The 25,432-nt window shown below is 39.3% G+C and overlaps 3 protein-coding genes and 1 pseudogene across 3 annotated transcripts; 2 read left to right on the forward strand and 2 right to left on the reverse strand.

Annotated features, from left to right (window-relative positions):
* The first annotated feature begins 1,520 nt into the window (after positions 1–1,520).
* LOC126599152 (probable E3 ubiquitin-protein ligase RHY1A) lies at positions 1,521–2,252 on the forward strand. The gene has a single exon (XM_050265491.1). The coding sequence runs from the start codon at positions 1,521–1,523 to the stop codon at positions 2,250–2,252; it is 732 nt and encodes a 243-aa protein (XP_050121448.1).
* Positions 2,253–2,706: 454 nt separating this feature from the next.
* LOC126599864 (nuclear ribonuclease Z-like) lies at positions 2,707–14,194 on the forward strand (annotated as a pseudogene).
* On the reverse strand, positions 14,089–15,557 carry LOC126599852 (uncharacterized). The gene has a single exon (XM_050266303.1). The coding sequence runs from the start codon at positions 15,372–15,374 to the stop codon at positions 14,208–14,210; it is 1,167 nt and encodes a 388-aa protein (XP_050122260.1). The 5' UTR covers positions 15,375–15,557; the 3' UTR covers positions 14,089–14,207.
* Positions 15,558–17,426: 1,869 nt separating this feature from the next.
* LOC126599851 (probable aldehyde dehydrogenase) lies at positions 17,427–22,469 on the reverse strand. The gene is made up of 16 exons (XM_050266302.1): positions 22,250–22,469; positions 21,486–21,565; positions 21,101–21,204; positions 20,760–20,827; positions 20,509–20,566; positions 20,263–20,376; positions 19,969–20,052; positions 19,751–19,855; positions 19,483–19,596; positions 19,194–19,325; positions 19,007–19,096; positions 18,788–18,877; positions 18,496–18,705; positions 18,264–18,374; positions 18,078–18,157; positions 17,427–17,993 (listed from the first exon to the last, which is right to left on the reverse strand). The coding sequence occupies exons 1-16, from the start codon at positions 22,333–22,335 to the stop codon at positions 17,855–17,857; spliced, it is 1,665 nt and encodes a 554-aa protein (XP_050122259.1). The 5' UTR covers positions 22,336–22,469; the 3' UTR covers positions 17,427–17,854.
* Positions 22,470–25,432: the final 2,963 nt, after the last annotated feature.

Raw genomic sequence — 25,432 nt, forward strand, 5'->3', positions numbered from 1 at the left:
GAGGCATTGCATATCGACACAAAGGACACAAGTGACTTGTCTCTAGCCACTGAACAATACAATCTCCATGATAAACGTGGGAGCATGGCAAGCGAAGAACTTGATGATCATCAACACCAGCTGCTTCAGAGTCATGACCAAAGCCCTCCAGACAAATCACGCATGACTTGTGTCTCATAGCATCCAAATCATTAGAGATTCTCACTTTCTCCAAATTCTCAATCGCCCATCCATGGATTCCCTTGTAGCCTCATCAACCATGTCACTGTTATCGTCACTAACATTACAAGTCACATCATATGTCCACAAGAATAGGAACCCTACAGACCGCTGATTTAACCACCCTAAAAATCTTCCAAATAATCGAGGGGTGCTCACTCTCTGGGACATCCATGCTTGAAAGAGCCACAATCAAGAGGGTTTTATAACTTGTTCTGTGACATTCATCATCAGATAATATTTCGCTCCGGTGGACCAAAACTAGCAGTTCTTCGGTTTCGAGTTGAATATATTGTTCTTGAAGAGAGTTGTAAAGATCATCATCGTCATCTTGACCAGCAGCAATATTCCAATGGATTTCGCTCTTAAAAAAATTGAACTTGATCGAAAGCGCGTTGTCTGGAAACCGGGATAAGTTGATGATGGGCTGAGTTGTCTGCCTGACATGGCTACGATAGTGTCTAATACTGGTTGACATGGTTTTAGGTTAGTGAAAAAATGAAGGAACTTGCAACATTATTTGTAAGGTCTAAGGGACGGTGCTACTGAGCCTAAAGCGAGTAATGTTAGTACTAGTTGGAGAAGGAAATTTAGATGCTTGAGACTTGAGTAGCAAGTTTCCTTTTTTATTTTTAGGTATTTTCTCCAAAAGTTTCTTTTTCTATTTATTTACTTTTTCCATATTTGGGTTGTAGATTATGGTACGCGTTAGTTAATAAAAATGCAATGTAATTAATCCTCTTTTATTTATTTACTTTTCCATATTTGGGTTGTAGAGCTAAGCAAATGGCATGTCAAGATAATACTCATCCTAATCCCAAACCTCATATATAGATAGGATGTTGCATAGCACAAGGAATGTGTAACAAAAACACAATGAAAGGATCATTAATATTCCAATAATGCAAACTTTGAGGATTTTGAATTAATTAATTAATAATTCATATGACGCTTGTGATAAAATTAACAAATTTAAAAACAAAAAGCCAGAAGATATGCCTGATCTTAACAAAAAAAAAAAAGGGAAATTAGGTTATAGTTAAGATGTTTTAATCTAATTATACAAGGTGCGTCCATTTTACTCGAATTTCTAACAATTCCTAGTCCTTGTACCATTTCGACTGTGAAAAAAATAAAAATAATCCTTGTCCCAGTCGATTTAGGACTACGTGGGATATATATATATATATATATATATATATATATATATATACATACTTTGTCATCCATATAGCTCACACAACCCCTCTATATTTTCCCATTTTATTGTCCAACATTACTATTAATTCTTACTTAGAAGCATGTCGATATACAGACACTTTGAAACCCTAGTCCGCCAAAGAAGAAACCCCTACATTAACCAACCCCAGCTTCCACCAGATGTGCTTCCGATCAACTTTAAATTTTACAAGTTACTCGCACTCGCAGGATCTTTGATTAATGAAGATGGTATTGATCTTGCTTCAGTAATAGTTATGCAACTAACCCTTGTAACGCAAGAAACCATTAATGTCGATCGTACTACGCTATTGTCTGATTCTACTAGAGCGCTCGTGGGTAACGTGCTTTCCAGCATGCTCGTTCCTGAACACGAACATCCAGCAATTACTGAAGAAGTATTCCACAAACTTGCTGGATTATCGCGTTCGAACTTGGGCAATGCTAACAACACCACCATGCTGCCTATTGTTGTGGGCATAATTGATATGAATTTGCCGATGCCCTCTGTTGGTAGTGATCCCATTACGTCGCTGGCCGATAGGGTTGCAATGTCATCGATGCAAACGTACGAGGCCAGACCTATTCCTGCAGACGAATCGTCCGTTGAGAATTTGGAGAAAGTGATATTTGGTGAAGAAGGTACGAGAGAGCAGCAGCAAACATCGTGTGTTATCTGCATGGAGGACTTTGAGGATGGTGTTCAAGTTACTCGCTTGCCTTGCTTACACTTTTATCATGAAGATTGTATTGGTCAGTGGTTGAAGACTAGTCACTTGTGTCCCTTGTGCCGATACCCAATGCCTCATGCTTAAACTTCACTTGTAAATGAATGCTCTGAAGTTCGTATATCATGAATAGAAGTTCGTAATTAATTTAGTATAATATATCGTTATATATAGAAAACCAATAGTATACACTTTGCTTTTGCAATTAAAGAATCTTATGTCGTTTTAACTTCTATTTACTTTTTGAAAATGATTTTGTATCCAATAAATTAAGAAGGAAATTATTGAGTTTAGCGGATCGGCACAAGGGACACAAGTGCATAACCCTAAAACCCTAAAATATCGAATTAAGATTGGATAACAAGAATAGGTACTCTTCAATCCAAATATCGAATTAAACAAACCAAATAGTCAGATTAAGGAGGGTTTTTGCTTTCACAATATACAATTAGGATTTCATTAATTAACACGAATAAATTATAAAAAGTGTCAATTGAGTACATTACTCTAGTGACAAGAAATTGATTTGGAGTAAAACTCCTACATGGTTATCACAAGCACAATCGTACAATCATCATTAGTACACTCTGTCACAAACGGTAAACGCAACATACATATACCCCCGCACACACCGATCATGGCTGATGTTCATGGCCACAAACACATGAAAAATTTGTAGTCATATGATGGTTCGTATACTGATCCATAATCTCACGAAGAATTAAATTAAGAAGGAGTTGGAATAAGTTAAAATCAAATTCATGTTGAACCATCTAGAGTGGAGAAAACCCACAAAACAAAAATGAAATCCCAAACTTTTCACCCCAAACATGAGCTGCCAGGTTGAGGGAGTCAGGAGGGGGTCTTCGCAATGGAAACAATAAATTCGGTGGAAGAATCAAAGGGGTGGACTAATTTTGTAGCAGCAGAAACAGAGACGGATCAAGTTCTCTCCTTTCAGTTGTAAATTCACGGACCCCGTCGGAGTTCTGACAACTTCGTTCCTCTCCTCACCTTCTAAAAATCCCCCATCTTCTGATCCTTCTTCTTCTTATCAATGACCGGAAGTAGAAGCAAAGACCCGAAACCCAATTCAGAACCCGACTTAGCTCCCAAAAAAGCCAGGGGATTGACCATTGAAGGGTACCCAATTGAAGGTTTGTCCATTGGCGGCCATGAAACCTGCATAATCTTCCCAACTCTCAACCTTTCCTTTGATATTGGTCGCTGCCCGCAGCGTGCTATCTCCCAGGAATTCCTTTCATCTCCCATGCCCACATGGATCACATTGTATGCACTTGTTTTAATAATTTGCAATTTGGGTTTTGCTAATTACCTGTTTTTGTTTTATTTTTTTACTTGATGGATGATGAATTTGGTTTTCCATTGACTTGCTGGTGTTGGGAATTTTTTATAGGTACTTGTGATGGTGAAAGATTTTAGCTTTTCTATCTAAAATTAACTCCCTTTAGCCATTGAAGTATGATAAAAGTGACATGATTTTGCGCTTCTTTGTCGATTTGGTGTTATATATTGTATTGAGCAAGTATTTGGTAAATGAGAGATTGGTAATGCTGCCAAGTGAATATACAGCGTGGTTGTTTTCGAATTTGAGGAGTTTAATGGAATTTTCAAAGCTTAAACTATCTTAAATACTTGATAAAATATAATGGAAATTTTTAAAGAATTAGCATGTATTGGAAAACTCCGCCTATGTCTTACATGGCCGGTCCCAAGCCCGGATAAAGGAGGAGGGGGAGGGCGTCAGGTAGTCGACAGCCGGCACTCCATGATCACGTCGAATCCTTATGAAAATGAATCCAGAACAAAATCGCGCTAAAGCTAGGGCGTCACCCGTAAGTGGCGCGCTGTGTGGCCTGAGCACAGTGATAAGTGAGCAAGGGTCGCTGTATCTCCATCGGCACCCGGATGCAGTGTTAAATGAGCAAGGGGGCCATAGAAACTTCTTTTCGAACGACTCCACTCAAAGTTGTTTGGGAGCATATGCTCCTATCAACTTTACCCGGGACACACAAAAGAAGTACTTTGATCCTATTAGACGGGGGAGGGTGAAGAAGCTAGGACAGAAGGGTAGAGTTCAAGAGAGCAAAATGCGTTTAGGAACGTGGAATATAGGAACCTTAACGGGAAAATCTATGGAAGTAGTGGAAGTTATGGTGAGGAGAAGGATAAATATTATGTGCCTACAAGAAACGAAGTGGGTTGGTAGTAAGGCAAAGGATCTAGAAAACTCAGGGTTTAAACTTTGGTATTCGGGCACAAATAGAACGAGAAACGGTGTTGGCATCATCGTGGACAAGACCTTGGTACAAGATGTTGTAGATGTCAAGAGGGTAGGAGATAGAATCATGGCAATCAAGATTGTAATAGGACAAGAACTTATCAATGTGATTAGTGCGTACGCACCTCAAGTAGGGTTGGATACGAGTTCGAAGGAGAAATTTTGGGAAGATCTTGGAGACTTGGTGCAAGGAATTGCTCAGACGGAGAAGTTATTTATAGGAGGAGATTTAAATGGACACGTGGGCAGGGAGACAGGCAACTATGGAGGTTTTCATGGTGGCCATGGTTTTTGGGAGAGAAACGAGGATGGGGAAGCTATCTTGGATTTTGCAATGGCATATGATCTCTTCTTAGCCAACACCTTCTTTAAGAAGAGAGAAGAACATGTGATCACCTACAAGAGTGGGTCGTCAAAAACACAAATAGATTTTCTTCTAATGAGGAAAGGGGATCGTATAACTTGTAAGGATTGCAAAGTTATACCAGGAGAGAGCGTGGCTAATCAACATCGCTTGTTGGTGATGGATGTACATATCAAAAGAGTAAGACAAAAGAACAAGACTTGGAAGTGCCCAAGGACTAGATGGTGGAATCTAAAAGAAGAAAAACAAGCCATTTTCAAAGAGAAGGTAATCACCCAATGTGTGTGGGATAGAGAGGGGGAAGCTAGCCAAATGTGGGATTCCATGGCTAGTTGTATCCGAAAAGTAGCAAAAGAGGTATTAGGAGAGTCCAAGGGCTTTGCCCCACACCAAAAGGAATCTTGGTGGTGGAATGAGGAGGTACAAACAAAGGTGAAGGCTAAGAAGGAATGTTGTAAAGCCTTATACAAGGAGAGGACTGATGAAAATGGTGAAAGGTATAGAAAAGCGAAGCAAGAGGCGAAGAAAGCTGTCAGAGAAGCTAAGTTAGCGGCTTACGACGATATGTATAAACGACTAGATACCAAAGAAGGAGAGTTGGATATCTATAAACTATCTAGAGCAAGGGAAAAGAAGACAAGGGACCTAAACCAAGTGAGGTGCATCAAGGATGAGGATGGAAAGGTTCTTGCTACAGAGAACGCGGTTAAAGACAGATGGAGAGGTTATTTTCATAATCTTTTCAATGAAGGACATGAAATGAGTGCTTCTTTAGGGGAGTTGAGTAACTCAGAAGAGTGTAGAAACTACTCTTTTTATCGTCGAATCCGGAAGGAAGAAGTGGTTGTAGCTTTGAAGAAGATGAAGCATAAAAAAGCAATAGGCCCAGACGATATACCAATCGAAGTGTGGAAACTTTTGGGAGAGACAGGTATAACATGGCTCACTGACCTTTTCAATAGGATTTTGAAAACGAAGAAGATGCCAAATGAGTGGCGAATGAGCACTTTGGTGCCTATCTACAAGAATAAGGGCGACGTACAAAATTGCATGAACTATAGGGGTATTAAGCTAATGAGTCATACAATGAAGCTCTGGGAGAGAGTCATTGAGCATAGATTGAGGCAAGAGACACGGGTTTCGGACAACCAATTCGGGTTCATGCCAGGGCGCTCAACCATGGAGGCAATCTATCTCTTACGAAGATTGATGGAAAGATATAGAGATGGGAAAAAGGATTTACACATGGTCTTTATAGATTTGGAAAAAGCGTATGATAGGGTCCCAAGAGACATTCTTTGGAGGATTTTAGAGAAGAAAGGAGTACGAGTAGCATATATCCAAGCTATAAAGGATATGTATGAAGGAGCAAAGACTGCCGTAAGAACTCATGAAGGACAAACCGAAAGCTTTCCCATAACTGTAGGATTACATCAAGGCTCATCCTTAAGTCCTTACCTTTTTGCGTTGGTAATGGATGAGTTAACACGACATATTCAAGATGATATTCCTTGGTGTATGCTTTTCGCAGACGATATAGTGTTGATAGATGAAACTCAGGAAGGGGTAAATGCAAAGCTTAACCTTTGGAGAGAAGTGTTGGAATCTAAAGGTCTTCGCCTAAGCCGATCAAAGACAGAATATATGGAGTGCAAGTTCAGTGCAAATGGAGGCCAAAACGAGTTAGGGGTGAGGATCGGAGATCAAGAAATACCAAAGAGCGACCGTTTTCGTTACCTAGGATCTATCTTGCAAAAGAACGGAGAATTAGATGGAGATCTCAACCATAGAATACAAGCTGGATGGATGAAGTGGAAGAGTGCATCCGGCGTGTTGTGTGACCGCCGTATGCCACTGAAGCTCAAGGGAAAATTTTATAGGACGGCAATAAGGCCGGCGATGCTGTATGGCACAGAATGTTGGGCGGTGAAACATCAACACGTACACAAAATGGGTGTAGCGGAGATGAGGATGCTTCGTTGGATGTGTGGGCACACGAGAAAGGATAAGATTAGGAATGAGGATATCCGGGGTAAAGTAGGAGTAGCCGAAATTGAAGGAAAGATGAGAGAAAATCGGTTACGGTGGTTTGGACATGTGCAAAGAAGGCCTACTGACGTTCCGATTAGAAGATGCGACTATGGGACAGAGGTTCAGGGCCGAAGGGGTAGAGGAAGACCTAGGAAAACTTTGGAAGAGACTCTAAGAAAAGACTTAGAGTACTTGGATCTAACGAAGGACATGACACATGATCGAGCACAATGGCGTTCTAAGATTCATATAGCCGATCCCACTCAGTGACTTGGATTTTCCAAGTCTCCAACCGAGAAGTTTTCCTCATTCGGGAAATTAAGAGAACACTACCCCAACCTACATGCTCCACTCAGAAAGCTTCAACATACAAGCTTTAACAAAAGAAAATTCAAAGAACTTAGCGAAGAAGGCTTTGGTGTATTTAACACAATACGTTGAAATGAAGGAAAACTTATTTATTGATATCCCCGATAAGCTACAAATATGTACATATACATGAGTCAAAATAAGCACACAAGAGGGAGCCTTCACAAAGGTTGCTTAGGAGAAGTCTCAGCAGTCGGTAGAGCCCCAGAAAGAGAAGGCACCGGAGGGGGATCATTTGGAGCCTCAGTACTGGACAGAACCCTAGAAGGAGGAGGCATCAGAGGTTGATCATTTGGAGCTTCATTACGCGGTACAGCCCCAGAAGACGAAGGCAATAAATGCCTTTGGAACAAACCCACAAATCTCTGATGATCAAGTAAAACCTGACCATCAGTTTCCTTCATCTGGTCAAGCTTCCTCTTCATGTTTGTAGCATAGTCATGTGCGAGCCGGTGCAACTGTTTATTCTCATGCTTGAGCCCTCTAATCTCCTGTTTGAGACTCATCACTTCAGCCTCCAATGATTCAACTTGGCGGGTTCGAGCAAATAGGCGTTGGGCCATATTAGACACAGAACCTGCACACTGAACACTGAGAGCCAGCGAATCCTTAACAGCTAACTCATCAGACCGTTTGGAAAGTAGTCTGTTATCTTTGGGAGTGAAAAGGTTCCTGGCCACCACCGTAGCGGTCATATCATTCTTCATCACGGAATCCCCAACGGTAAGAGGACCAGTAGGGGAGACGAAGGATGGGCGCCATATGTTGTCTGGAGAAGGCGGGGCTGCCTCTTCAACAAGGTTCAAGTCAAAACGACGGTCGGAGGGGCCAGACATTTTCAAAGGTGTTGAAGAGAGAAGAGGTCGGACAAATCAAGATCTTAGAAGTGCAAGAATGAAGCTTCTACTGGTGGAGATTCAAGTGTGCTTTGGAACTTAATGCCAGCCCCTATAAAAATTTGCACTCGACGAAGCTTCAGAAATCGAAGAGGCGCCTGCTCAGAAATCGAAGAGGCGCCTGCTCAGAAATCGAAGAAGCGTTTGCTTTCTCAAAAGCTGGGCTGCTTAGAGATCACGAGGGTTGATCTCAGAAATCGAAGAGGCGTTTGCTTTCTCAAAAGTTGGGCTGCTCAAAGACCACGAAGGCCGATCTCAAAAATCGAAGAGGCGCTCGCTTTCTCAAAAGCTGGGCTCCCCAGAGACCACGAGGGCCGATATCAGAAATCGAAGAGGCACCTACTTTTCCAGCCTTTTCCAGCCTTGTCAGCACCTGTCACACGCACACTCAGTTTTGCGGAAATTATGGGCATTCTGTCAAAGACTTCTGGGGAAGTAGAAAACACATGAATCTTACTGTTCAATCACCCACTTCCCACACGCAACAATAGCTCATGGGTACCACAGATAACTTTGCCAAAGTTCTCTGCCAAAGTTGAGCACGTGAAGCTTGCAGCTCCCACTACATCGCTCTGACCAAGAAGGGTAAAAGAATAGCAAAGAAACAGCACTAACAAAGTTTAGACCCATAAATTTTGAAGGTCTAGCTACCATATTATTACCCACAAGGGTAAAGGAACAGTACCACTGCTGGATAATTGGAAAGTCCCTGTGTGTCAACCTCTGTGCTTCGTGGCAAGGTAGACTAGCAAACATGCCCAACCTTTACTCACATTCGAGAAAACACTCCCAATAAGATTGCTTGCTCCAAAATCGAAGAGGCACCGTCCTCCGAATCTCGAGAGCCAGACTCCCAACATGACTACTTTCTTAAAAATCGAAGAGAGGGTAAAGGAACAGTACCATTGCTGGATAATTGGAAAGTCCCTGTGTGTCAACCTCTGTGCTTCGTGGCAAGGTAGACTAGCAAACATGCCCAACCTTTACTCACATTCGAGAAAACACTCCCAACAAGATTGCTTGCTCCAAAATCGAAGAGGCACCGCCCTCCGAATCTCGAGAGCCAGACTCCCAACATGATTACTTTCTCAAAAATCGAAGAGACACTACTCCCCGAATCTTGAGAGCCAGACCCCCAGCATGATTGCTTTCTCAAAAATCGATGAGGCATCGTTCTCCGAATCAATCGAAGAGGCGCTCGCTTTCTCAAAAGCTGGGCTGCTCAGAGACCACGAGGGCCGATCTCAGAAATCGAAGAGGCACCTACTTTTCTAGCCTTGTCAACACCTGTCACACGCACACTCAGCTTTGCAGAAATTATGGGCATTCTGTCGAAGACTTCTGGTGAAGTAGAAAGCACATGAATCTTACTGTTCAATCACCCACTTCCCACACGCAACAATAGCTCATGGGTACCACAAATAACTTTGCCAAAGTTCTCTGCCAAAGTTGAGCACGTGAAGCTTGCAGCTCCCACTACATCGCTCTGACCAAGAAAGGTAAAAGAATAGCAAAGAAACAGCACTAACAAAAGTTTAGACACATAAATTTTGAAGGTCTAGCTACCATATTATTACCCACAACTGTAAAGGAACAGTACCACTGCTGGATAATTGGAAAGTCCCTGTGTGTCAACCTCTGTGCTTCGTGGCAAGGTAGACTAGCAAACATGCCCAACCTTTACTCACATTCGAGAAAACACTCCCAATAAGATTGCTTGCTCCAAAATCGAAGAGGCACCGTCCTCCGAATCTCGAGAGCCAGACTCCCAACATGACTACTTTCTCAAAATCGAAGAGAGGGTAAAGGAACAGTACCATTGCTGGATAATTGGAAAGTCCCTGTGTGTCAACCTTTGTGCTTCGTGGCAAGGTAGACTAGCAAACATGCCCAACCTTTACTCACATTCGAGACAACACTCCCAACAAGATTGCTTGCTCCAAAATCGAAGAGGCACCACCCTCCGAATCTCGAGAGCCAGACTCCCAACATGATTACTTCCTCAAAAATCGAAGAGACACTGCTCTCCGAATCTCGAGAGTCATACCCCCAGCATGATTGCTTTCTCAAAAATCGAAGAGGCATCGTTCTCCGAATCTCGAGAGCCAGATACCACAGACCACTTTTTCAAAGTGCTCTGACAGAGTTAAAACATGTGAAACTGGCAGCTCCCACTACCGTGCTATGACCAAGCAGGGTAAAGGAATAGCATTACTACTTGTTGTTAGGGAGACTCCTATATATGTCGACCTCCATCCCCAACGGACAGGCAGACCTGCAAAAATGCTCAACCCTTCATCATATCTGAGAGGGCACTCCCAACGAAGCCTTTCGAAATATTCAGCTTTCTTTCCCCCCGATAATACCTCTGCAAACAAGCTATACTAGAGCAAGAATATCTCATATCATCAGGGTTAAAAGCAAGAGTATCCCATATCATGCTTTTTCCCTGCCTTTTCTTTTGGCCTTGTTTTTACCTGCAAGACAAGGAGAAAGAGAACAATCAGTCAGCACTTGGAATCAAGCTTCCAGCCAGGAACTGACTGCCTGGAACCCCTTACCTGATTACTTACCTGGCATTGCTCTCGAGTACTCATCTTCAACATCTTATGTTTCCAGGGAAGATTCCGCATCTGCTTGAGGAACAGATAGGGCAAGTGCGAAGGATACAAGGAAGCATGTGGAGACAAGCGTAACAGCACACGTGCCGATACATTCATTACTCTGTCAAAAGCAAAAGTATCCCATATCAGCAGGGTGGAACGTACTCTAGATTTGATGGACTTGTTTTGACCCTCAAATTCTTCAGTCGGCCTTATACTCTGGAGGAAACCAGAAAACCCTCCAGCTCAGTTCAAGAATAAGCCTGTGGAAAGTTACTTCTTCAAAAGCAAAAGTATCTCATATCATCTCTTCTCATTTTTCTTCTCTTTATCCTTCATGCTGCTGCAAGATGGGGAGAAGGTGAACAATCAGTCGGAGCTCTGATTGCTTACCTTGTCTGTCACCTCTTTCAGCAGACCCCCTAGCTCGGCGACTTGGGGGACTCCTACTACATGGTTTGTATCGCGCTTGACCAAGCCTGAAACTACAAGTAAGCTTCAAGTGAAATTGATACATTACCTTGTGCATCTCCACCAGTTAAAGATACCACCCCTGGATGGAGGAAGAGTACTTCCAGAGAAGATGCCACATCTACCTATGAGACAGATAAGGCAAGTCAAGACGACACCACACTCCGATACTTAGAAGTTTCGTGATTACGAGATCATTCTCCCACAATATTTCCTAATGTCATTTGTACTAAATCATTCACTTGTAATCACTAAATGAGAGCTTGAACCTATGTACTTGTGTAAACCCTTCACAATTAATGAGAACTCTTCTATTCCGTGGACGTAGCCAATCTGGGTGAACCACGTACATCTTGTGTTTGCTTTCCTATCTCTATCCATTTATATACTTATCCACACTAATGACCGGAGCAATCTAGCGAAGATCACAAAAAGCGATCGTTTTCGCTACCTAGGATCTATCTTGCAAGAGAACGGAGAATTAGATGGAGATCTCAACCATAGAATACGAGCTGGATGGAAAGAATGCATCCGGCGTGTTGTATGACCGTCGTAGGCCACTGAAGCTCAAGGGAAAATTTTATAGGACGGCAATAAGGCTAGCGATGTTGTATGGCACAGAATGTTGGGTGGTGAAGCATCAACACGTACACAAAATGGGTGTAGCGGAGATGAGGATGCTTCGTGGGATGTGTGGGCACACAAGAAAGGATAAGATTGGGAATGAGGATATCCGAGGTAAAGTAGGAGTAGCCGAAATTGTAGGAAAGATGAGAGAAAATCGGCTCCGGTGATTTTGAACATGTGCAAAGAAGGCCGACTGACGCTCCGGTTCGAAGATGTGACTACGGGACAGAGGTTCAGGGCCGAAGGGGTAGAGGAAGACCTAGGACAACTTTGGAAGAGACTCTAAGAAAAGACTTAGAGTACTTGGATCTAACGGAGGACATGACACAAAACCGAGCGCAATGGCGTTCTAGGATTCATATAGCCGACCCCACTTAGTGGGAAAAGGCTTTGTTGTTGTTGTTGTTGTAGCATGTATTGGAAAATTCGTTAGCAGAAAGCCGAAGATATTTGATGGTTACAGGGCATTGTGTTGTTAATTGGTTGAAGAAGGGATATTTTGGTTTTGCGTTGAGGGGGTGGGTATGGAAACAAATAGAAATTCAGGCGGAGTTCCAAATATCTTGAACTACGCTTAGAACCTCCCACATCCCAGAAACGCAAGAAAAGAGGGAAAAAGGACTAAAAAAAGGTTTATGTTTGCATCATTTGATTTTCCTTAGGGTCGTTTTTGGATGGACCATTTTTGTTGATTGATATGATACTGTCTGTCCATGGTCAGTGTTGCTGCACTTCTACTCATGATTTTATATCCATATGATAGGGAGGACTGCCCATGTATGTTGCAACCCGTGGATTATACAGTATGAAGCCCCCGACGATCATTGTTCCAAAGTGTATAAAAGAACTCGTGGAACAACTTTTTGAAGTGCACAGAAAAATGGACCAATCGGAGCTGAAGCATAACCTTATTGGCTTGGATGTTGGTAATCATTGATTGCTAATCAAATTCATCCATCAGATGACAATTTTTCTTCTCGTGCTTTCTACTTGCAGATTCAATGTTGTCTTATGTACTGTATGTTTGCAGGAGAAGAATTCTCTATGAGAAGGGATCTCAACGTAAAAGCCTTTAGGACTTACCATGGAATACCAAGTCAGGTATCGCATTTATTTGTATATTTGTAGTATTCTCTCTTTCGGAATTCTATCAAGACTTTGAGCGATAGCTTTTGTTGAGATTTATCGAGGTACTAACTCGCTTTGCATGATATATGACAGGGCTATGTAGTATATTCCGTAAAACAAAAACTTAAGCAGGAGTACATTGGCCTTTCTGGGAATGAAATTAAAACCTTAAAATCATCAGGTGTTGAGGTGTGTCTTTAAAATCCTAGATCGCTTTTTCTATTTAGTTTCTCCTTTAAGCTACGTGATTGCCTTTTAACTTCATTGACTATTACTTATCGTTTTTCCTCTCTTGATTGCATTTCTCCTTTTGGGGTTATCTTATTTGCAGATTACAAACACTTTTACAGAACCTCAAGTTGCTTTTACAGGAGATACCATGTCGGACTTCATAACTGACGGTAGTAATATTGATGTGCTGAAGGCAAAGATTCTCGTTGTGGAGGTGAATCACTCGCTTAAAGTTCATAGCGTGTGTGAGGCTATTATAAATGGTTAGTGTATAATGTGTTATTCTTATAACTTGTTTCCTATCTTTCATGCAGAGCACATTCTTAGATGACTCGGTTAAAGTGGAGCATGCCAGAGACTACGGACACATACATCTATCTGAGGTTTCTCTCCAGAGTGATTAGATTCGTTACTGCCTGCCTTCGTCAATCTATCATTTTCATGCTATTGATGTTCATAGCTGCTTTGTATATTTGTCATTAAGCTATTGATGTTCATGCTTGTGTTTTACCAGGATATTGAACAAGCTGTATCAGCATCGCCGCCTCCTTTAGCAGGCCGAGTTTACGCACTTACAGAAGGTATTTGATGGCAAAGCGAGTCAGCTTCTTTGGTCTTTCCATGAAATCAATTTTGGCAACCTAAATTTGTGTGCCGAAGACAGAAGCAAATGCCACAACCCACAAGAAATCTTCGATGACCCACAAGAAATCTTCGATGTGGGCGATCTTCGGCCTCGTGGGTATGACATGCTCACGCAAGGTCGAGAAATGAGTACAAGAACACGTAGGCGACCCTATTTCGGTTTTTGTTGCTTATCAGGTGTTCGTCTGGTATAAATCCCATGTATCTCTGTAGCCATACACAAATTCATTGATTCTTTAAGGATAAAACAGAAGAATTATGAACATTCGAAACTTAGAACTTTATAGATGCTGCAATTTCTGTAAGAAAAATTACAATGTCACAAAAACAATTCAGAAAGAAGATGACACATGGTGATGGAAGTTAGTTTTGCACTCAAATTTCAGCCATCAGTTTACCAGCTACATTGGCCACAGAACAGCAAAGCCTTGCTTCCAAGGTCAAGGAAGAAACTGCTTCGTTTATCGATCTCAGCTCTTCGTGAAACTCCGGATGCAACACCAATGCAGAATAATTCTCGTCCAGCACCATTCCGATACATTTCGCAACATCTTCAAGCTTAGGAACCCAATCACAAGCCTTCAAGCCCGACGCTGATGATGCCTGAGTAAACCTCTCATACTTCTTCAGCCACTTACCCAAATACCGCAGCAAGCTCTTCATCTCCTTCCCACTCAGCTTACTAATCGCGGCCGAAAACATCACCTCATCGAGGTTCTTCGAAGCCAACGGATAATGCAGGCAGAGTTCTGCAGAAGAGAACCCATCATACGCTACCATGAGCAAAACTGCAGCATCTTTCGCAACTCTTAATTTCTTGTCTGTGAGACTCTGATCTCCGGCCTTCTGAGCCGCGGCCAATGCCCGGCTCTCCCATTCCTTCCTCACATCCATGGAGCTAGTATAACTGTCTTTAGGCGGATCAAGGAAGTACTTCAAGATGAGCAGCAACTCCGATGACCCGAGATCAGAAGCATGCTTAACACAAAGACAAAGCAGTTCCGACCTCCTCTTTGAAACGAGTTTCGGAACCAAATGCTGATAACAAGAATTGGGGAAAACCCCATTTGCAATCAAAGCACCTACCAAATCCCAAATCTCTAAAACAACACAGGAATCCAAAACCAAACCAGCAACATCCTTGCCAATCAAATTCCCAACTTTCTCAATCAAAACCCGGGAATACCCATCATTCGACGAATCGACCCCAATCGATTCCCCAGCTTTCCTTTTCTCCCAAATGTTCTCTAGAAACGGATTTAGGATTCCCAAGAACTCAACTTTGGTGAAATTGGTCTGGTTTTTGAGCTTCTTTTGGAGCTTGGTGAAGAACTTCTTGCCCGAATCGATGAGCTCGGAGTCCGTTTGTGAGATCTTCCATCCGTCGATTGGGATTGCAGCTGCCGAGGCATTTGGATCGTCGAATTTGGGTTTCAAATTCTCAAAAATGGGTTCCGGGTCAAGAACGATGGGGTAGTCTGATGGGGCGGATTGGGTTTTGGATTTTGCCGAGGCTCTCGCAATGACTTCGAGCAACGACATGGCGGAGGAATCACAGAGCTTACCAAGTGTGGCGTCGTCGGCGGCGGAAAGTACAGAGATTGGGAAAAAGTTACAGGTGCCGACTGCTGAGGGAGGAAGGGTTTTAGTTCGCGGGCACGAAAGAGGGATTAGGGTTTTAGCCAATATTGGGCCAGTTTTTTGGTATTGGGCCTGAAACAAAATGGATCTATACCAATTTTGGGCCTTTATGCCCATTTACCTTTTTTTTTTGTCAAAACTTTTTGTTAATTTTTTTGTTTTTTTTTTGTTTTTGTTTTTGTTTAACAGATGATTATATTTGGAAAGACATTTTATTGTTCAATGTCACAACAAAGTTATGCCATCATAAAAAGCGTCTGGCAAAATTAGATATTAAATTAATGACAATTATATATCATCATCCACCATTTATATGAGTGAAATAAACCTTGATATATGTCCAATTTTTTGAGCTAATATTAAAAATTGTCCAGTTTATTAAAATAAATTCAAACTCTTAAATTTGAATTATTTATTATGAATTACTCCCTCTTTAATGATAAGATTTATTTCTTTTTTATTTCTTGTTATTTCTTTTTCTTCCTGCTATAAACCCCATTTATAGATTATTTTTAATTTTTATAATCAACCTATATTACAGGTTAAATATATTTATCTACTTATATGACAATTTTTTTTATAATCAACGTATCACAGATTACTATATCTCACTTATAAGTATATTACGTTTTTTGCACCTTTTAGTTAGGTTTTATGTCTCGTTTATAGATATAATATAGGGAAAATTAGAATGCCCTACTTATTTTCTATAGTTTTTAGATTAAACATTCATCCCTTTTAAAGATTTGATTAAGGTGCTTCAATTAATTGCCACCTCAATAATTTTCTATTTATTTAATTTCCATGTCATTAATTTAAATGCATTTATATATAGGCATAAGGTAGCTTAGCAACTAATTGCCTATATAGGAATTTAATTTCCTCAATCCCCTTCTGCGCATTAAATGACATTTTTTTAATAAAATAAAATAAAAAATTAATTAACTAATTATTCATTTCCTTATTATCAGTATTTAAAAAACAATACTCTTTCTATTAAAATTGTATCAATAAAAAATCTTCAATACATATTTTTTTCATGCATAGATATATTAAAAATATACTTAAAACTTATGGTACATAAAAAATATCGACTTTTGGTACGTTTAGATTTCAAATGTACCAAGAAACCAAATGTACCAAAAATTCAAATGTACCATAAAACCAAATGTACCCATTGTTATATAACCTTTTTGATACGTTTAGATTTCAAATATACAGAGAAACCAAATGTACTAAAATTTCAAATGTACCATAAAACCAAATGTGCCAATTGTTAGGTAATCCTGTTGGTACGTTTAGATTCCTATTGTACCAAAAGACCAAATGAACAAAATCTCAAATGTACCACAAAACCAAATGCCTCTATCAGATAACCCTTTTGGTATATTTACATTCCAAATGTACCAAGAAATACAAAAAATCAAATCCACTATAAAACTAAATGTGTCCATATTATAGGTAACTAGACGTAGGTATATAATCAAACAAATCTTTACTATGTGTTGGGTCTTCTAAATAATAAAATTTGACAATTTTTTTTTATAAATATTCTACTATATTCACACAAAAAAAAAGTAAATATTATAAAAAAAACAATAAAAAAATGCATAGAGATGGATAATAAATGCATAAATATAGGGATAATAGGAAGAAAAAAAAACGAAATGCCCAAGAGATGGATAATAAATGCATAAATATAGGGATAATAGGGATAATAGGAACTGAAATTAATAACCAAAATTTTAGGAAAATGTTTGATCAAATTTTCAAAAGGAGTGTATGTTTAGTCTAAAAAATTAAAAAACGAGGCGCCTGTATCAAAATGCCCCTATAATATACATTTATATATTTTTTATTTGAATTAGGGCTGTATATATGTCTGGATTTGTGTTTGTATATTAGTTTTTTGTTAAAAGATATTAAGTAGATTTATTGAAATTAGAAAATTCATGAAATTAAAAGATATTAATTTATCTCTAATATTTTAAAAATATATAAAATGAGCACAAAAGAAATAAAAATGAAGAAAAGATAATACTTGACTTAACCTAAAACCGTGTTTATTTTTTGTGCCCATATCTAAATGCCCCAAAATAAAATTACCACATCATTCCTCTACTACCATAGATTATCACTCCCTCTCTTTCCCCATCAGGCATATATCACAGAAAGGAAAGAAGGCAAGGGGACAATTAACTAACTAGAAGGACTCAAAGAAGAAAATCCCCTTCGTTTTATTTCTAACTAGAGAAGATGTCGAAAGGGTCAGCGGTAGCTGCTATGTCCTTCATCAGTGATGCAACTGAACCTACAACTACATGCTTGTTCACACTGAACTGAAGGCGCCGCGTTCTTCTCATCGAGTCCTAATGGCGCTCTCAGGTAGAAGGTGGCGTTTGCCATTGCTTTGGCAGTGGACCAACATCATAGATGATCTCTCTATGGCAAGACCACACCAGCTTTATTGCTTCTGGGGTCCCAATGCCAGCTCCTCTCGGGTCTCCAGCCGGTCCAAACCTGTCACAGATCATTGTTTGACGTATATAAGCGCTCGGATATCTTCTCGTGAAGTGCTCAAAGTACAAGAGATTTTGTACTCACCAGTGATTCTGTGGAGCTCCGGTTGTTCTTGCTCTCAGTCCAGCATAAGTAGTTCCATTTACCGTGTTCCCAATAACTTCCTGCAAAAATAGACTTTCGGAATAAGGAAAATGGAAATTGCGCGGTTGATTTGGGATAAGAAAAATCTGTGATCGAATAGATATAGAGACAAAGGTTAAGTCTTGCCTGTAGAAACAGTGGATCGTTTGAAACAACAGCAGCTGTTAAATGTGCATGCATCCTCTCTAGAGCATCCAACACCAGTGGGAGTTGATCGTTCTTATAGTCGGTGACAATCTGGGTGAAAATATATTAACATAAGTCAGTTACCTTCTAGCTGTGAAGAAGTACCTAATGAAACAAATAAAAATAAAAAGGATAGAAGAAAAACTTTGGTAGCAAGTCTTTTCTTTGTTACCTGAAATGGCCCAAAAATTTCTCTTGTTACGAGTTCATAATTCTTTTCCTTCAGTATTTCTTCAAGTGGAACATAAACGGCTGTAGGTTTTATAGCACCATATACAGGTGGAATGGAATGATCCGTCAAAGGTTCGCCCCCAAAGAGTAGCTTTGAACCTGGTATCTGAAGCAATTTATTCTTGTGTTCTAGCATTGCTTCAGTTGTGAACTGGATCAACAACATACGCGTGTAAGGAGATATTTTGTTAATTGACTGAAATTAGTTCGAACAGGACAAGCAGTGTACGTACTGTAAGGACAGGGCCAATCGTTAAGTCTTCTAAGTTCCTTCTCTCAGCCAGATCTTTCATTTTGGATAGAATTGACGTCTTAGACCAGTTCTGCATAAGAATATAAAACATCAACAAAAAAGGATAACAAAAATGTTGACAATTTCGTTGAACTCAAAATTTCTCAACAAGAACGAATGTATACAGATTTCAGAAGGTTTGAAATCGGAGAATCTTTACCTCATGCATGAAGAGCATCGATTGTGCAGAGCATTTCTGACCACTGCACGCATATGCATCCTGATCACAGACCCATGCAACGTAGTCTTCCTGCCATATAGAAAAGAAACAAGATAAATCAATAACGCATGTGACTCTACAAAGAAAGAGTTGTATTGTCTAAAAACATAAGATTGCTGTAAGAAACCTCCTGAACGTCAGGCCCTAAGATCTTCCAGTCAAATCCTGCATCTTCCAACTTAACACGACCCTTCAGGTCACCAGCCAACTTATCTGCCACTCTTGAGCTACCTGTGAAAAGGGTCATTCGTGGATTGCCCTGTTGACGCAAAATAAGTAAAATGTTATTTCAATCGACATGTAAGTTAGTAACATAACCTCTAGGAACTGCAAATATGCAGATGAAAGCTATGAGCAGTGTCTTTTATAGATCAATGTACAGTAGCAGACAATTTAACTCTGCAAATTGAACGAACCTCCAATAGTAGCTTGTTCATTGTCTTCCCATCAGAATTTATGAAGTCAACATCCTCTGTCGGTAGCCCACAGTAATGAAGCAGCCTCATCATTTGCTCCATGACAATGCATACCTACAAAGAAAATGTTTCCTCACCAGTTAAATTATCCACAACGAGACGAGATCACAATGAGCTGCATGACCAAAAAAGAATCCAAAAGCTAACTGAAAAGGGTTCCAAATAGATTAAACGATTGCATTATACCCAGAAATTTAGCCCTGCATACCTTGCTATCGACTTTGAGGACTGGTTTGTTACCCATATAAAGTGCACCCATCAACTGAAGTACAGGAATTTCTAGTGGAAAATTAAAGGGAGTAATGATTGCAACCTGCAAAAAGAGTCTTTTATTATATCCAATTATGAACATAACGAAATTTGTTTGGAGAGCTCAAGATTTTGAGTTACAAACAAAAACTGAGTATGTTCAGAGGTAATGCTTACAGGACCATAAGGCCAACGGAAACCATGACTTTGCTGTCCAAGATGATTTCCAGGCACCCCGAAAGACCTTGCAAGGAAGCGGACCTGCCACATGTGTTAAACAAGATAGTAACGAAACTGGAAAAAGGATTTTATGTGAATTTGGTCACAGAAATGGCATTGTACTGTGCTTAAACCGAGAGTAAATAAATGAAATGTTAACTCTACTACTATACTATGTGGGCCCTTTTCTCTCTCAAGTATACGCTGAAAACATAAACGTGAACTGTGCTGATGTTTGTTTCTAGTGCGTACCTGATCAGCAGAGAAATTCTCCAGAAATTTTTGAGTAACATAAACTTCACCGGAAGCCTGCTGGTAACTCTTTGGAGCAACCCTTTGTATTAATCTTGTGAAGAAATCAGAAACCTGACAGCCATACAATATTAAAATTGTTCATAAAACTATAATATATCATGTAAAATGGTTGAACTGCATCATCATAATCCAACAGAAGGAGGTCAAAAGAAGAAAATTGTCTTTCTGCTGTACAGTTGTTACCTTTGGCAAGGAAAGCATGTGACCTGCCTTTGCAGATATGTCCCCCAACATAAGATACCTGCAAAAACTGGTATATCAGTTGTAATTTTTGTTTCAACTTTTTTAGAATATCGCTGTCGAGTTCTTCAAAAGGGAAAAGTAAATGAAAATCTTGCTATCCTCTACCATTACATGAATCTATGCGAGTAATCTAGAGAAAGCGATGATGTCTAAAGATAAATGAAGGCACAGAAATAATAATAAACACAAACCTCTCTGGTGCTTTGAACGGATTGTGAAGACCATGTTTCGGGCACTTGGACAAGCTCTCCACAAATGGCTGCAATAGCAATCCAGCAGTCCAAAAAACATTAGTTACTGTACATATCAATGACATGGAACAAATAACGGTTTAAGTTAATTACTACATTGCATTACAAAGGGAAATCAAAATAGAACAGGATGGAAAGAAAGTAGGCACTTCGAAAAGTGCCTATAGTATTAACCGAGATGGGTGCTCAGGTGCTCAACATACATGCACTCAACAAAGGAAATGATAAATTTGCAAAAAAAGCAAAAGAGGATACTTGTACTATACAATCTGCAGGCATACCTGAATTCCTGTTTCATCAACTTCGCAGACTCTAATGAATGGCTCCCCATTTAAAGGATCCAAAATTGTGTTCCATCTATCAGTGTTTTTCCATTTACCCTGCACTGAAAAAATACGACATTTCTTTTTCAATACTTGATTTTTTTTTTTCCCGGTCAGTTTTAACAAGAGGTCCATACACCATTGTATAAAAAGATAACATAGAAAATACTATCAAAAAAGTTGATGTAAGGAAATACACTTAACGAATCAGGTCATAATCGTTCAAGTTTTTAGTCTCCAGTTATAACTCCAAGACCAATTACTGTTCCGAGTGCAGAGCACTTTTCATGGGAACCAATTTCCGCTGGTAAATGACAGGTACTGCTAAAATGTGAGAACATACCCAAGTTGAGAACTTCAGCAGGCTGTGATCCCGATATCTCTTCCACTTCAACAGTTGCAAAGGGTACACCGTGAATAGATCTGCCATAAAACAGGGAAACCGAAACTGTTAAGATTATCGCCAGAAAAGCCATTACACTAAGACATACAAAAAATTGTCAAATTCTTCAATTATACGGCAGGAAATAATGGTGGCCTAAAACCAATCTCCCAGCATTTCTTTTCAATGATAACAAATGCTACTGCAGAAACATCATCAGATACAGATATTCCTCTCTTTTCATCAACAATTACATAAATTTACAGGTACAGTATGTCTTGAATTAAAAGCAAAATGCATTTTCCAAAGGTAGATGCAACGGGAAAATCGATCAAATCATAATCGAAACCAAGACGAAATCAACCATTAAAATTTGGTCTCATTTCATAACTGCAGACCAAAAGAAACCGTTGGTGAATGATGATGCTGAAAAGACATCATTTTTCCAGTTATCTGAGTCTACAGAACTAATCGGCATCGTTTAACCAGCCTAAACAAATCAACTTCCTCATCATCCAAAAACAAATCAAAATATTTGATAATCTAACGCAAAAGATTGCAACTTTTTTTGCATCCAACGGCCGATATCAGCAAAATAACAAAACCCAATATCCTAAATCACATAAAATCTACAAAGCAACGCCAACCCAGATATATTTTTGACGTTTACAACAAAACCCACGAACCAAAACCCAGCAATTCATCCAGTAAACAGAGAATCACACCTTGAGAGGTTGAGTGAACTGAACCAGCTCAAGGCAGTTTGCGGGGCTCTGGCTCTGAGTTCTCTTGAAACCAGAATCCTGTTCATGGTGGCGGATGCAGAAGTGAACGAAATTTGAGTTTTTGGGTCCTCCCTATAAAAGCAAATGTAAATGTAAACGGATAAGTTAGAGGTCGAGTTGAAGCTGTCACTGACTCACTCTCGCGCCGCAGTCTTTGGTTTTTCTGTTCCTATATTTATGATTGTAATCTGTAACTACTGCTGCCACCTGCCAGGCTGCCACTTCAGTTTTTCACATCCCAATGGCACAAAATCCTAATTTTAAAGTCTAGGTTATGGGGATGGGAATTGGATCCACGTTGAACCTTAGTGTCTCTATGAAGATAAAGTTACAACAGTAAGTTGTAGTGGTAACAACCACAAGTTAAATGTTAGTTAGGCGCGGCTCGGTTTGGTGCGATTTTGAGTGAAACAAAAACTAAAATCGCAAGTTTTTGCCGTTTGGTTGGATGCGATTTTAAGGCTAAAACCGAAATGAAACCAAACCATTTGGTTCGGTTAGGTTTGGTTTTAAACGGTTTTGGTACGGTTTCATTGTTTGAAAAAACTATTATGATTACCTAGTTGTATTTCATTTCATTTTCCTTTGATACACACTTCCATTATCTTCTATGAGCAACATTTACTGTTTGTTTTTCATTTTGCATGTCTTCTATTACTGCATTGTTCAAACATGCATACAATATTAAAATTCAATCAAGCATGCTTCAATTACAATCAGGCATGCATACAACATACATTATTACTTTGCATCATTCAAGTTTCAAACTTTTATCTTTCCTTTTCCTTTTTAGCACACTTTCTATCGTCTCATCCTCTGGCTTCTCAGGGGAGTCACCTGTAGAAGAGTGAGCAACCCAACTATGTTTGCTGGATTCTTCAAAACTTGACTGAAACATAAAATAAAAGTAAGCAACAACAACAATTAACAACAGTTGAAGGAAATATTTGCATATCCTGGCTGTGTTGCCTTGTACCATAAATTATGTGTAGCTTTTTCTACACTCTATCATCTGATAAATTTTCTTATTATTTTCTTTACTTTTTCTTTGCTTTTCAAGGAAGTAGGATTCTCTCCCCTCATATTCTCATCCCCTTCCCTCCCCTTCTCTCACACATTGCTTTTTGTCTTATTATCTTTATAAAAAATCAATATAAGATATTGACGTGGCTTAACCGTGATCGTTCAAATAGGAGGAAAGGGAATGGGAGAGAGATTAGGAGGGGAGAAAATCCTCCTCCCCTTTAAGACACACTTTTGGCAATTTGAACATTCAACGGGAGCTTAGATTAATCACAAGCATGTGTGTCCCATCTTATAAGAGTCACAACTAATTTCTGACTAGATTACCATAAATATTTGAAGATGAACAAACAAATAGTTTGAATTGAAAGCTACAACAGATTTAATAAACAAGTAACAAGTTTTGACTTTTGACAATAAAAACAAGTCCTTCGATAGCCCAAATGCAGCATTATTTATTGTAGTCAGCCTCATAGCCTCACTTCCTTACCCAATTATGAGTTCATGAACTAAGAAAAATCGAAGACTAACCAACAAAAAATCAAATCCCCTTTTGACTTTTGACAATAAAAACAAGTCTTTCGATAGCCCAAATACAGCATTATTTATTGTAGTTAGCCTCATAGCCTCACTTCCTTACCCAATTATGAGTTCATAATCTAAGAAAAATCGAAGACTAACCAACAAAAAACCAAATCCCCTTTTGATTTAAACCCAACCCTAAACCTAACCCTAAAATTATTCTCAAATATATAAGTAAATTTAACTAAAACAAGTTATAAATCATAGTTTTTACCATATTAGCACTCTGAACTCTAGAGGCTAGGAGCTTGAATAAAGCGGAGGGAGAGAGAGTTAGATTTTAGATGAATAAAGTTAAGCAGTACATACTAGAAGAATGAAAAGATAGAGATTATGTGGCCATGTTATGATGTGGTTGAGTCCATACTAAATGTATGGCTCAATGAAATAACCAATTATAATTTAACATTTAATAAAGTTATGTAGTTTTGATTTCGGTTCTGTTTCAGATAGCCGGAACTGAAACCAAACCGGTTTTCCTTCAATTGGTTCGATTTCAAACGGAAATCGTTTTGAAACCGCAAAACCAAATCGTTTGGTGCGGTTCGATTTGGTTCATGTTTCGGTTTCGGTTTTCGGGTTCAAGTGCCCACCCCTAGTTAGGTTGTGAGAGGTTTTAGGTTTAAATCTTGTGAATGACGAATTCGATACTAAATTAGGCTGCACATTGTGTGGCTCAACCAAACTCCCCCCTTAGTGTAAAAATATTGATGTACTAAAAAAAATGTTAGTTAGGTTGTTACTAGGAAAGTTACTATTGTATAGATTTTACTTTTACCTCTTTTACTTTAGTGAAGGGTAAATATAAATACCCTCATGCAACTCATCATTATTACAATGAATGAATATCAATATTCTCAATAGTCTAGAGCTTAGGAATAAAAGAATATGGGCCACACAAATTGAATTAGACGATTCTCATTAATTCATTCTACTGACCTACTTCACACAAACTACACAAATCAAAGACTCAGATTCTTTAATCCCTAGGCTCTGGGCATCAGGTTCAAAGTGGATTCAATTCCGTGGGGAAGGATTAGCATGTGAAGGACACAAAGATGGTCTTATTCATACATTCATTTTTATTTTTTGCACACTCTTTATTAATTTTCGTCATTTAATTTTCTTCAATTTATTTGACCTAACGACTAAAAATTAAAAAATATATATATACTTTACATGTGTGTCTAAACAAGCCTCGATAGGAAGAGAATCAAATTATAAATGTTGATCAGACAAAAACTCCCGATATTGTTCACTTTAATGAAAAAAACATATTTTTACACTAAATTTTCAAATTATTCTCATTAATTTTCCTTTATTTTGTCCTTAAAATTCAAAATTTTCAAATTATCCTCATTAATTTTCCTTAGAAATAAAGGCAACACGCCTGCTTTTGAATATTCAAAGCCAAAGTTCAAAGAGACCAAGGGATGGAGACCATCTATGAGCAATTTGGAATCATCCTCAATCAACTTTTATATATTGAAAGCCTGCGATAGTAGCTTCGAGACCATC

This window comes from Malus sylvestris, chromosome 14 (assembly GCF_916048215.2).
Source record: "Malus sylvestris chromosome 14, drMalSylv7.2, whole genome shotgun sequence".
Lineage (NCBI taxonomy): Eukaryota > Viridiplantae > Streptophyta > Magnoliopsida > Rosales > Rosaceae > Malus > Malus sylvestris.

Bases quoted from the DNA above. Each gene is read 5' to 3' on its own strand.
- LOC126599152 (XM_050265491.1), top strand. From the start codon at position 1,521: ATGTCGATATACAGACACTTTGAAACCCTAGTCCGCCAAAGAAGAAAC.
- LOC126599852 (XM_050266303.1), bottom strand. From the start codon at position 15,374: ATGTCGTTGCTCGAAGTCATTGCGAGAGCCTCGGCAAAATCCAAAACC.
- LOC126599851 (XM_050266302.1), bottom strand. From the start codon at position 22,335: ATGAACAGGATTCTGGTTTCAAGAGAACTCAGAGCCAGAGCCCCGCAA. The intron at 20,567-20,759 runs GTTTGTGTTTAT...CAGTTTTTGCAG, and splicing joins CCGTTCAAAGCACCAGAGAG to GTATCTTATGTTGGGGGACA. The intron at 18,375-18,495 runs GTAACAAAGAAA...ATTTTCACCCAG, and splicing joins AAATTTTTGGGCCATTTCAG to ATTGTCACCGACTATAAGAA.